The 13,230-nt window shown below is 36.8% G+C and overlaps 1 protein-coding gene across 9 annotated transcripts in view; it reads left to right on the top strand.

Annotated features, from left to right (window-relative positions):
* Nucleotides 1-13,230, top strand: part of Gyf (GIGYF family protein Gyf) — a 915,224-nt gene that overhangs the window by 258,220 nt on the left and 643,774 nt on the right. For all 9 annotated transcript variants that reach the window (XM_090381591.1, XM_090381590.1, XM_090381592.1 and 6 more), the window contains one exon: nt 9,239-9,330. In XM_090381591.1, coding sequence (XP_090237717.1) covers nt 9,239-9,330 — 92 coding nt within the window. The remainder of the gene's footprint in view (nt 1-9,238; nt 9,331-13,230) is intronic.

Genomic DNA, 13,230 nt, shown 5'->3' with positions numbered 1-13,230 from the left:
GTAGTTGAATCAACCGATAACTGAGATTCAGTCAGAAAAAGTACATGGGGTTTGGCAGACTGCAAGTGGAAATGGACATCATTGAGATTAGAATTGAGACCACGTATATTTGTGAAATGAATTAGGAAGTGCTTGGGAGGTTTAGATCTTTTCGCAGATAAGCTTGCTCTATTAGTTTGACAATTCATGGTGTATTCAATAGTAAGAAAAAGTGGGTGGGACATGCTCTATGAAGTAATGAAATTTTTGGATATGGCGTACACGTAGTAAGAGTATACCCAGATCCTTGACATAACGTGGCTTCGACAATGCTCCCCGCATACACACTACTCGGACTCCCTCCAGTCACTATCTGGCAGAGTAGAGGTAGCAAGATTATACACTAGCTGATCCGGAAGCCTCCTAGAGAGTTACCAATAGGTTCAGTTCAGTGTACTAACTAGTGGCCGGCCTGCGAACACCGTTTTAGAGCTGTACCTTCGAAATGTAAGGAATATTGGATCTTGCCAAGATGTTCATCCTAACCTGAAAAGTCATCAATCATACTGCATGATGGAAGAGATAGGGAATGGTTGACCTAAATAAGCTTCCATCTTAGGGTTTGTCAACTGTTTTTGTAATGGGTATCCAGTTTTCTCTTTTATCACTCATTGCGGGTTATGGTAGATGGCTCTCTGTCTTTTAACTTCTCCACTATTCTGGTATCCCCATGGTTCATTTCTTTCACCCACTCTTTTCCTCTTGTATATTAATGACCTTCTATTGACCGGAAATCCTATCCATAGTTTTGCTGATGATATCACAGTGCATTCCTCTTTCCAGTTTCAGAAATCTTGCCTTGCTCAAAATTAAGCACCGCTCAAAAGAAACTTTATTTCTCTAGAATCAAAGATACAAATTTTGGATCGTCTTAAAAGGGGGAAAAGGTATCATACGTTGCAAAAAGTTTAAATTTAAGTGAAGCAACAGTCTGCACCATAAAGAAAAATGAGGACCTTGCAGGATCTTTAATTTCCACAAATATGACAGCTCGTCCCTGAGCGGCAATAATACAGAAAATGGAAAAGCACTCAGTGTTTGGATTGATGATAGTAGTGAAAAAAAGATTCTCATTAGACAGCAATGTAATTAAACAAAAGGCACTAAATATTTATAACCATTTAGCAGAAAATGAAGAAACTACTGTTAACCCCTGTGTTAGTTGGCAGTAAAGGTTGGTTTGAGGAATTTAAAAATCGCTTCTCATTTCATTATACAGTAGAACATCGGTTATCCGGCATAATTTGAAAGGCTGATTTTCTTTCTTTTTTTTTTATTACAGTAGTACAGTAAGCATCGGTTATAGTGATCACATTTGGAAATTTAATTTTGATTCTAATAAGCAAAAGATGAAGTTTACTACCCATTTATAGGAGATTGTACAAACAAAAAGCCCAATAAACCGAAAACTGCAAATTGTTTTTATTGTTTTATGGTTGTGACCTCTAGAATTCTATGTGGCCTTCAGTAATGCGCTGTAGAAAAATATCACAGACTACTTGAGATTAGTTACCTCCAGATTCGGTAAGAATAATGTCTTAAGTGTGAAACTGTGAGATTTGTTATTTTTCTCAGTTTTTTATGGTAAAATGTGAATGAAAAGAAAACACACATTTTAACATTGCAACAAAAAACGGAAATTATTAGTAGAATTAGAAAAGGTGAAAATTTAGGAAATCGCTCCAAAGAGTTTAATGTGGAGACTAACAATTTACAGCATCAAGAAAAATTCCAACGATATAACAGAATTTGTGTGGATTATGGAGAATGAAGGAGGATCTAGCAGGAAAAACACAATGTCGAAACCTGAAAATGCTGCTTTAGAGCACGCACTCACTTTATTTTTTATGTTTTCTTCATAGCAAAGTTTAGATGAACCAGTATCTGGCCCAATGTTGTGTGTAAAAATCATTGGATTTTAATCGAAAATTGATAGGTAATGAAGATTTTAAGGCAAGCACAGGTTGGCTGAAAAACTTTAAACCGAGACACGGTATACGTAAACTAGACATTCAAGGCGAGAAACTTTCTGCAGACGAATCAGCAGCGGTGTTCTTTAAAATAAGTTTGCTTCAGTTATAGCAAATTATGAGAAAGAAAACGTTTATAGTGTCGATGAGACGGGCTTATTATAGATAGTGTTACCGAGAAAAACCCTAGCCACTGAAAGAGAAATGCCTGCACCAAGTTTTAAGATGAGAAAAGATTGAGTTACAATTGCTATGTGTGCAAATGCCACTGGTGTGCCACCATGTGTGCAAATGCGACAGATTGTCTATGCTTAGTATCGGTAAGTCGGAAAAACCAAGAGCATTTAAAAATCTTTCTAATTTTTCTGTTTTGTATAAAAATGCCTGGACGGATGTTTCTGTTTTCCGAGATTGGTTTATAATTTTTTTAAATTTATTTAATCTTATTTAATTTAATCATAAGGTAAGATTAAATTACTTTATTTAATCTAAATTACCTTATTTAATTAAATTACCTTAATTAACTTATATTAAATTTATTTAATCTTACTGGAAAAATTTTCTGTTTCGATTATCTGGAAGGGTCTGACATTGATTATTCTGGATAACTGACGGTCTACTGTATAAGAATTCAAGGGGAAAGTGAAACAGCTGATAATGAAACTGCCAAAAAGTATGCAGAGAAATTTCAAAAAATTATTGAAGAGCACAAATACATACCACATAAAGTTTTCAATGCCAATGAGACAGGTCTTTGGTGGACAAAAATGCCCATCAGAACCTTTATTTCAAAAAAGGAGAAAACTGCACCAGATTTTAAGGCATCAAAAGATCATGTAACGTTATTTATGTGCAGTAATGCATCAGGAGATTACATAATAAAACCTATGCTAGTTTATAGATCCTCTACTCATGTAATGAAAGGTGTAAATAAAAATTTTACCAATATATTGGAAAGCAAATAAAGTTTAATTCAAAGATCTATCAAGCAAAAGCAAACAAATCCAGATTACTGATTTTTTTAAAGAGAGCAGAAGATACACAATATATAGATGCTGCAGAAGAAAGTTCAGACCTAGTTTCCTGGGATTTCAGTGGCTTAGGACCTAAAAAAAAAAAAAAAAAACACGCGTTTGACCTTAATGCTTAATGAGATTGCTGTTAGGAAATCGCTGGTTGGGGTGGGGTTGAACGCTAAAGAGATGTGTTAATGGCCTAATAGGTCGGGCAGAATTTTGATGTTATTAAATTTAGACGTGCAAGGCTATATGCTAGATGAAAGATACTGTTAGTTGTCTTAGAGATTTACATGAAACCGGTAGAATTTAGACATTGATTAGAATTTGGTGGCATTGTTAAGAGGTGTACTTGGTCGGTTTAGTGAGAGAGGGGGGAGACTGAAGACTGGGGAGGATAACAGATAGAAGAATAGGGACGATAGAGTAGGCATCCCCAAAGAGGTCAGTGGAGACGAGCCCCACCAGGCAAAGTATGGGGGGATAGGCAGGGAGGAGAGGAGACAGACTTGTCTCCTCCCTCCCCTGCCTGTGGATGGGGTTTTAAAGGGAACCGGGTTAGAATACCCAGTTCAGATTGCCAATGGTGTGTTGGCAGCAAAGCCACAGAATGTCTTCGTCGGTGTCATGTCCAAGCAGTGTTGAATCCAGTATGAAGGTCAAGCTGCCCATCCCACTCCGGGGGGTGGGATGTGTTAGCTGGCAGTGGAAAACCCACCAGGCAAAGAGGTGGGAGAGACATACATTTACTTCATTCATAATCTGCATTCTCACTCTACTTGCATTTTTTTTTTTTTACTTTTTTCTTATTTTATAATTTTTTCCCAAGTTTTTTTTTTATATATTTTTTTTTCTTCCCCCCCCCACTCAACTCATTCATCTTTTTCTCACACAGCAGGAGGGGATGCAATGATGTGTAGTGTAAATTTATATACTAATTAAAACTAGCGTTAGTGTACTTAACTGTAGCATTTACGTTTTGTGTTCTTTTTCTCGCATGCTTACACTTTTATTCATTCTTCTAGCTCTCATCTCATTTACTCTTACTTTCTACACGGCACTCTCTGGGCACCTCAACTTACTGTTATTCTTCAGTTGTCTAGCCGCAAGTTTTTTTTTTTTTTTTTTGCAGGCCATGGGAGAATGCAGTGATAGTGTTTATGTGGTTAGTAAATGTTTGTTAGTACAGTATATATAAAGTAATGCAAGTTATTTTTAACTTTGTATTCTTTCGACCAATTACGCCGACCGGGCTAGCCGAGTGGGTAAATAAAGTACCTGCCCGGCAACCCAGAGGTCGCGGGTTCGATTCCCGCCTCGGGCTTGGATCAAAGTACTGCAAAAACCTTGGGAGGTGCAATATGGCCACAGAAGCCGATGCGCCAACAACTACCAAATAAAAAAAAAAAAAAAAAAAAAATTGACCAATTACATTTGCTCTTCCACACATTCACTCTCTCTTTCCCTCATGGTAGGTCACTCTTTCTTTCACCAAAACTGCCATTTATTCCCTTTTACCATAATTCCTAGTTCACTCCGTGCCTCAGTTCACTCAGCTGTGCACTGAAGGGGGGGGAAGAGAGAGAGAGAGAGAGAGAGCGCAGCACAAATGAAAGGGAATTAGTTTACTGATCAAAAGCTGCCAGAAAGCGACCAGCTCATTTCTGGAATCTGATTAAGCCTATTTGGAAGTTGAGTCTGCAAGATCACTAGTAGTAAAGGAAAGAAGGTGGATGTGACTTACATGGCAAATGATGGCAAAGAGTATAATAAAAATCTAAGTAACTTCAGTGGCAAGGAAGCATAATTGCTTCTGTGAACTGATCTTTTATATTGGTGAATTTTCCTTTTATTCTGGGAATCATGGATACTACAAGTAGGATCAAATTTTTTAATAAACTGAGTGACTCATGTCTTTAAGCATATCGGAGGAGGGGTACAAGGAGCTCAAATGTTCTTGACTTGGTTTGTGCTAAGTTTTTAAGCAGTATAAAGAATCGGGCAATGAAGGAACTAGTGGCAGGTGTATGCTAATACACTTGCCACAATCACACTGTCATGAAATGGGTAATGTCCAAAGAAGTTTCTCTGGTTGCAAGGAAAGGTAGGAGGTTTAATTTCATTTGGGGGGGGGGATACAGTGAATTAAGGTATTTCATCGGTTTTAACTGAAAAGAATGATTTCATGTGGGAATCGCACATTATGGGAAATGTTTAACAAATTTATCCCAGTGATGGTAACCTTAATAGGTGTCCCTCTCAAAAAAAAAACTTTCCTGCATTAACTATTAATCAATGATTAAAAGTCTGAACTTTTTCCTACCTTCCTAATATATAGTTAAATTTTTCCTGCAGTAGTTTCTGAAGAGATTTTGGTTTCTGAGGAGACCCGGAAGTCTTTTTTGTTATCAAAAGATCAAGAGTGTTGGTTCTGTGGTTAGGATTGTTGGGTATTCTGATAGGTAAATGAACAATCTGTGCGAGGTCATTAGTAATTGCAGAAGCCTCAGCATAATGACCAGTTGGTTCCAAGTGACTAGAAAACAGAAGCTATCTGGAGTTGTGTACATTAAAATCACCAAGAAAAATTACCTCAATATATGGAAAGTTTGACTGGAGAAAGTCCAGTTTCAGAGAAAGGAAGTCAGAGAGTCCCAGGAGATTAGTGGAGTTGGGAGAACAATAGAGACAACAAATGAATTTGACAGAATGAGGTAAAGAGATTTTAAGTCAGAGAAGATCAAAAAAGAGAAGATTCCTTCAAAGGTGGTACTTATGAATATGTCTGATCTGATATTCGCTGTCTCTGACAGCGAATATTAGATCAGACATATTCATAAGTACCAACTTTGAAGCAAAAGGAATTATACAGCAAATAATTAGGTGAATTGAGATGAATAGTGGTTGAGGCAAATAATAATTGGGATTATGTCAGAAAAAAGTAATTTGGGCTTAGCAGGAAAATGGATATGTACATCACTGAGATTGGAACTGAGACTAAGTATATTTATGAAATGAACAAGGAATTGTTTGGGAGGTTTAGATCTTTTCACAGACAAGTTATTTCTATTAGTTTGACTATTCATGATGTATTTAGTAGTAAGAAAATGTGGGGAGGGAGGATATGTTATATGAAGTAATGAAATTTTTAGATATACTGTATATGTAGCAAGAGTTATCCAGCTATGTGAAGTAATGTGGCCTTGACAATGTGCCCTGCATACACACTACTCAGATCCCCCTCCCGTCACTATCTGGCAAAGTAGAGGCAGTGAGATTATACACTAATATTGTGAATCATTATAGCGAATACCTGTTTAGGTAGCCAGAGTGGACAGTTTAAAGTTCAAGATGATTTTTTTGGAATGAGAAAAGTATGAGGGATTGTTTCCTTGTTTTGATGATATGGAAAAAGTCTTCTTTTTTGCATAATTTAGAGACTGATACTAATAGAATTCAGGTTATTAAATAACGTAATTTATCATTGTAACTTTTGTCATAGCTGTTCTTTCTAAGAAATCAGCTAATGTGGTGATGATATTAAAATTAGTAATAAAAGTGTGACCATCCAGTGGGGCTATATAAAATAACTGCAGTTCATGTGCTGATGTGGGAATGCTGCTGTGCTGCACGTGGAAATGCTGCAGTGCATGTACTGATGTGGGATTTACTTAATGATATATCTACCATCAAGGCTAAAGAGAAGGGCTTTTGCTTTCATAAAGGTGATTACAGATGTCTCAGACAGTTTTTAAATTCTGTACGGTGGGATCAACTGATGATGTTACCAATGTTGAATTCTAAATGGGAAGCCTTCAGAGATTTAATTTTGGAGGCTTACTAGGCTTTTCATTCCAACTAAGAAATACTGTTCAAGGTTTAGGGCTAAATTCATGTCAGATGAATTAATGAGGCTTGTGGCAGAAAAGAAAAATGTATGGGATGCATATAAAGTATCAGGTGACACAGAAACATATGGTAGGTATAAACTAGTCTTAATCAAGTCGCAAAGGAGGATAGGCAGGAGAAGGCAGATTACGAGAAATCTTTCGCAAAGGATACAAAAAAAAAAAAAAACAGCAAAGAGTTCTTTACTTATGTAAACTTTAGAAGAAAAGGGATGAATCAGATTGGACCACTTTAACACAGATGGGTTGACTATTGATGATCATGCTCAGGTAGCTGATAAACTGAATGAGTATTTTGCATCTACATTCACACATGAGGAGTTATTCAATGAAGGGAGTGCCAGAAGTTTATCAAACTCTAACAGGGAGCTAAGTGATTTTGTAATAACTGAGAGCAAAGTGGAGGGAAATTGTTGAAGTTAAACATAAAAAAGGCACCTGGGGTGGATGGGATCTATCCAGTTATATTAAAGGAGGTAGCAAAGGAAGTAAGCAAACCCTTAGCCATAATTATGAGAGCTTCCTTGGACTGGAGGTGTGCAAATGTATCACCAATTCACAAAGGGACTTCAAAAGGTGACACAAGTAACTAGTAATTGCAGAGTACATAGAACTGTTAGTTTAACTTGTGTTCTGGGGAAAATAATGGAATAACTGGTTAAAGAAGCATTGCAGGATCATCTAGACAAAACTGCAGTAATAGTTAAGACACAGCATGGGTTTGTTAAAGGCAGGTCTTGTCTGACCAGTTTGATTGGATACTATGATGTGGGCCGACTGGGCTAGCCAGGTGGGTAAAGTGCCTGCCTGGCAACCCAAAGGTCACAGGTTCGAATCCTGCCTCAGGCTTGGATCAGATTAAAATGTAAAAACTTTGGGAGGTGCATTTTGGCCACAGAAGCCGACGTGGCAACAACTAACAGAAAAAAAAAAAAAAAACCCCTATGATGTGGTCACAAAGGAACTGAATGCCAAAAATAATTTTTATATCATATACTTGGATTTCAGGAAAGCTTTTGATGCTGTTGCACATGGAAGACTGCTGTACAAATTGGAGAACTATGGCATTAAGGGTAAGTTGCTACAATGGATAAAGCGATGGTTGAGTGGGAGACGACAGAGTGGTAATCAACGGACACTGCTCTTCGTGGACAAATGTTATTAGTGGAGTTCCCCAGGGTTCGGTGTTGGGCCCATTGTTGTTTTGTATATTTATCAATGATATTGATGAAAGTATATCAGGTTTAATGTCCAAGTTTGCAGATGATACAAAGGTGGGCAGGGTTGTTAATGACAGTAAAGACAGTATGCTACTCCAACTGGATCTAGATAAGTTGGACAAATGGGCTGAGAAGCGGCAACTGAAGTTTAACATTGACAAATGCATGTACTGCATATGGGTAGCAATAATCAAAGAGAAACGTACGAACTGTGTGTTAAGTACACTCAGGGAAGTGGAAAGTGACAAAGACCTGGGGGTAATTGTGCAGTCAAATATGTAGTTCGCTGAGCAGTGCACGTGGGCTGCAAGGGGAAGGTCATGGAGTCTTGTCAGTGATATATAGGAATTTTACTAGCAGGGACAGGGAAGTGATTATCCCGTTATACAAGGGAATGGTCAGACCGTACCTAGTGTACTGTGTAGAGGTCTGGAGGCCTCATTTTAATAAATATGTAGAGTTGCTAGAATGAGTACAAAGAAGTGCAACAAGATTGGGAGGGGAACAAAGGGATGGTCTTACCAAGAAAGTCTTTTCTACAAATTGCAACACCTGGAGAGTAGGCACCTGTGAGGTGATCTGATTGAGGTGTATAAGGCCTTGAATGGGTTGAGCAAGCTGAATGCTGCTGATTCTTCCTCTTATTGTGCCCCCCTCTATGCCCTCTCAGATTAAGAATCTGAGGGGGCACAGTTTCAAATTGAGGAAAGACAGTTGTAGAATAGATGTGCGTGCGGAAATTTTCCTTTAGCCAGCGGGTAGTTGATTGGTGGAACAGACTTCCATCTTTTGTTGTGGAAGTTGATAGCCTAAATAAATTTAAGGCTGAGCTGGACAGGCATTTGGAACGAATGGAGGGGTGAAATGGGAGGGTTTTTTTTTTTTTTTTTGCTGTTGCTGCATAAGCTTGCTTTCTTGCATTGTATGCTTCTACTAATGCTAATGTAAATTAATAAGTACTTTTAAGTAGAACTAAATTTTCCTGTCAAAATTTGATTTATAATTCTTCCTTTTTATAATATTAATTGAGAAGGTTTTTTTTTAAAAATGTTCTTTTTATGGATTAATTATTACTTACTTTAAAGGGGATCAGCTACCTGAATGGAGTACTGAGGACAATGCCAATGCTGATCGTGTTGGGACCTTTGATGCTAGTGGGGCCTTTATGGAAAATAAGGTATGTCTGTGTATCTGTCTAATTAAATAAAACTGTATTGCTAAATTGGAAATAATGACTATCGAATTTAGAAGAGTACTAATCATGTGAATCCAATGAAAAAATGTAGTAAAATATGAAAATGATTAGGAAGGGAATGGTGGATATGTTCAATCAGAGTGTGTTTATTTATTGATAGGCAGTGGTCCAGACATCAGCAGGCTGTTCCTGCCCTCCAGTAACATTGTATTCATTATCTTTCATGGTGGATGCAATTCTGAAGCATCCACCATGCTTCTCTCACATAAGTATATATATCTGGATATATGACCCTTTTCCAGAAATGAAAGAACATAGGCAATAATTGAAAACAAATGGTATCTTACACCTTATAGACAAATGTAGATTTTTCTTGTTATGACAGATATAACATGTAATTATCACAGATAAAGTAACAGAAAATAACTTTTCTGTTACTTTCTTGGTAGCAACTACTTTTCTTCAACCCTTGTTTATACTTACATGCACACATGGTATATTGCCAAAAAGCAACTGGGCATATTTTATGAACCTTTTATTGATTTCGTATTTAATATCCCCAGGAGCTTACATCTAGTGAGTATGGGCTTGGCATATCCAGGGTCCTGAGCTGGATATCATCATTCATTCTTCTCTTTCTTGGTGATTGCCTTCTCTCTCTCTCTCTCTCTCTCTCTCTCTCTCTCTCTCTCTCTCTCTCACAGGGTAACTCAGAAATTTTTTTTTTAGTTGGCGCAGCATAAGCCTCAGGCTTCCTTGCACTATATGGCTAGTAATAATAATAGCATATTGGCTCACAATGTAATTTTGTTGATATACTTGGAATCAATTTTTGATTTGGTGATATTTTCATTCATTCCTGAATTGACTGCTGTGTTTCATCACAGCAGTCAGTTCATCTACTGATTTCAAGCACATTGGCCTAGCCTGAAGCTGACATTCAGTTTATCTCAAAAGTGTTCAGTGGTTTGTCAGAGCTTTGGGTAGGCCACTGTAGCTACTGCATACCCCTTTCTCCAAACCAATTCACAAGAAGCTATGGACTATGGCATGTGCTTTGTCATACTAGCTAAAAAATGAAAAGGGCTCTGAATACTGCCACAATGGAGGAAGAATAGAATTTTTTAGAATGCTAAAGTACTGCATGCATTCACTGTTTATGGAATGATGACAAATGGTCTATGTCAAAACCATGAGAAACAACCCTGGACTATGACGGCACCTCCTCCAATGCAGCTGGGATCAGTTCACTCTGGTAAATAATATTCTCTGACCATCCCAAACCCAGACATTGCCATCATATTGTAGGAAAACTGTCTACTATGATTGATAACTCCATAACATAGCTTTTCAGCATTCCATGGACTAATTATGATGGGTCATAAATCAAGGAAAGTAATGTTGTGCATTGCATGCTGTGGTATTTACTTTGTGTGCTGAGCTCTTTTATAAAATCTGATACTCTGCAGCTCCCTGCACATCATTGTTTTACTAATATTAGTTCCTGTGGCTCTTGATAGTATTCAGTGAGGCCACTTACCACTATTCTGGACTTCCTTGAGTTTCTTTGTCCTCCATTACAGAGTAGTAGTTTTGCCAACTATCACTCATTTGGAGAGGTCTGGGTTCAAGTCCTATCAATGACTGGAGGAATCTCTAAGTGCTTTTCAATTGAATATAATTAGCCAGTCTTAGGTTGGCCTGTGAAGGCATATACACAATCACCGGCCAGTGGTCTGAGTTGCTAATGCACCTTAAAACCTGTCAGCAGTAACTCTTGTCTCTTTCTGCCAGTTTCTGCCCCCCCCCCCAAATGTTTCCTGGCTTTAGTAATGCTCATTTGATGGTTATGTCAGTCACAATTTACTCTAGGGAAATGGTGGCTGAGATGAAAAATTAGTCAAAAACTGCAAAGGCATGAACATGTTTATTGTTAATATAACATCCTCTGATTACCTGATGGAAGTTGCTAAGCGCAATCTATGCCTTGACTTGTCTGCTATATTTCATCGCACGTGAATTCAGTTGTTTTTGTACCTATTCCTGACACGAGGATGGTAAGAAGATAAGGATAGTTAATTTTTTTCTTAACCCACAAGGGATGTCTGGGCCCTTTTTGCAATAGTGTGTGTATTAATTAATTTTTTTTTTAAACTGTTTTTTGAATTTTAATTAATTTTTGAATTGTGTTCAATTGATTTTTTGCTGTAATCATTTTGCATTAATCTTTTATTCATTTTAATTTCATACGAAAGTGTTCTACGTATCATATTAAGATTAAGATATATATACCTTTATAGATCTATAGAAAATGAATAGGATAATATAATGTACAAAAGTTAGCATACAAAAGGATAATATATAAAACTTATCATTTACCCACAATTTAGGTGACTTCGTCTGGGGTCAACCACCCAAATTGAAAGTAAAACACCGATAATGGGTTCTCTGTTACTGTGATGATCAATATGCACTATTAAGTAATAAATATAATATAATGTAATAAATTTAGAGGTTACATAAATAATTTGAATTTAAACCATAATACAATAAGAAAGATTTTTTTAATAATACTGCAAACCACTCATTGATCATCATTGACCTGACAGAGAACGAAGTATGAAAGTTTATAAATTAAAGTAGGAATACGGCATAAGCCATATTTACTGTGTCCACGCCAACAAACCATGTGTAGCACAAACTGTAGTCAAAAAGGAATTCTCACTTCCCTGTAGTGAGAATTACCATGTGGTGACCCCTGTGTGTTGGATGCAGGAAAATGTGTGTAGAAATGCCAATAAATAGCCAATCATTTGGCTATTTATAGGTATTAATAATAAATAGCAAAAAGAAACATGCTGATAGCGAAGTGGGATGAATTTCTAATGGAGTAGGAGTAATAGTACCTGAACTCACGAAGTCAAAATTATAGTAGTATGTTTAGAAATAGTTTCTCCTACATCCTTGGATTGCCCTAATTTATTTTTAAAAAATCTTGATTATTGTTTAAATTCAGATTATTTGTGTAACCTCTAAATTTATTACATGTTATATTACATCAATTATATTTTTGATTATTCAATCTTAAAATTGATTTTGCCCTAGTACATATTGATCACACAGAAACAGAGAACCCCTTACCACTGTTTTACTTTCAATTTGGGTGGTTGACCCCAGACGAAGTCACCTAAATTGTGGGTAAACAATGATTAGTTTTGTATATTATCCTTTTGTATGCTAACTTTTGTACATTATACTATCCTAGATAGTATGAATCAGAGCTGTACTACTCAATATGTTCTACGTTGATAATATTAGTAAAATAATAAGAGGAGTTTACCTCAATATAGTGCGTAGAACACTTCCGTATGATATCCTCCAGAAATTAAAACGGAAAAAACGAAAAAATCAACAGCTTACCGGTACATTAGAGTAAAATATAAATAATTAAATAATCAATTTAACACAATTCAAATCAATTAAAACAATTAAAAATCAAATTAACGCAATTAAAAGAATCTAACGAAAATAACAAAAATATTCAAAAACGATTTTCCTTCCTTAGTATGAATCAGAGCTGTACTACTCAATATGTATAAGGCGATGGTCAGGCCACATCTAGAGTACTGTATACAGGTCTGGAGACCTCATTTCAAGAAGGATGTAGAGCTGCTGGAACGAGTACAGAGAAATGCAACAAGATTAGTGAATGGAACAAAGGGGTGCTCTTACGAAGAAAGGCTTAAGTTTTGCAAATTACAGTGTCTGGAGACTAGGCACCAGCGAGGTGATCTGATAGAGGTGTATAAAGCCTTGAATGGTTTAAGCATGCTCAATGCTGATGGGATTCTTCCTCTAGCTCAGAAAAATCACCTGAGAGGG

This window comes from Mastigoproctus giganteus, chromosome 9 (genome assembly GCF_048544385.1).
Source record: "Mastigoproctus giganteus isolate SK-2022 chromosome 9, ASM4854438v1, whole genome shotgun sequence".
NCBI lineage: Eukaryota > Metazoa > Arthropoda > Arachnida > Uropygi > Thelyphonidae > Mastigoproctus > Mastigoproctus giganteus.
The sequence above is the reverse complement of the archived record's forward strand: the minus strand, read 5'-3'. Positions and strand labels throughout refer to the sequence as shown.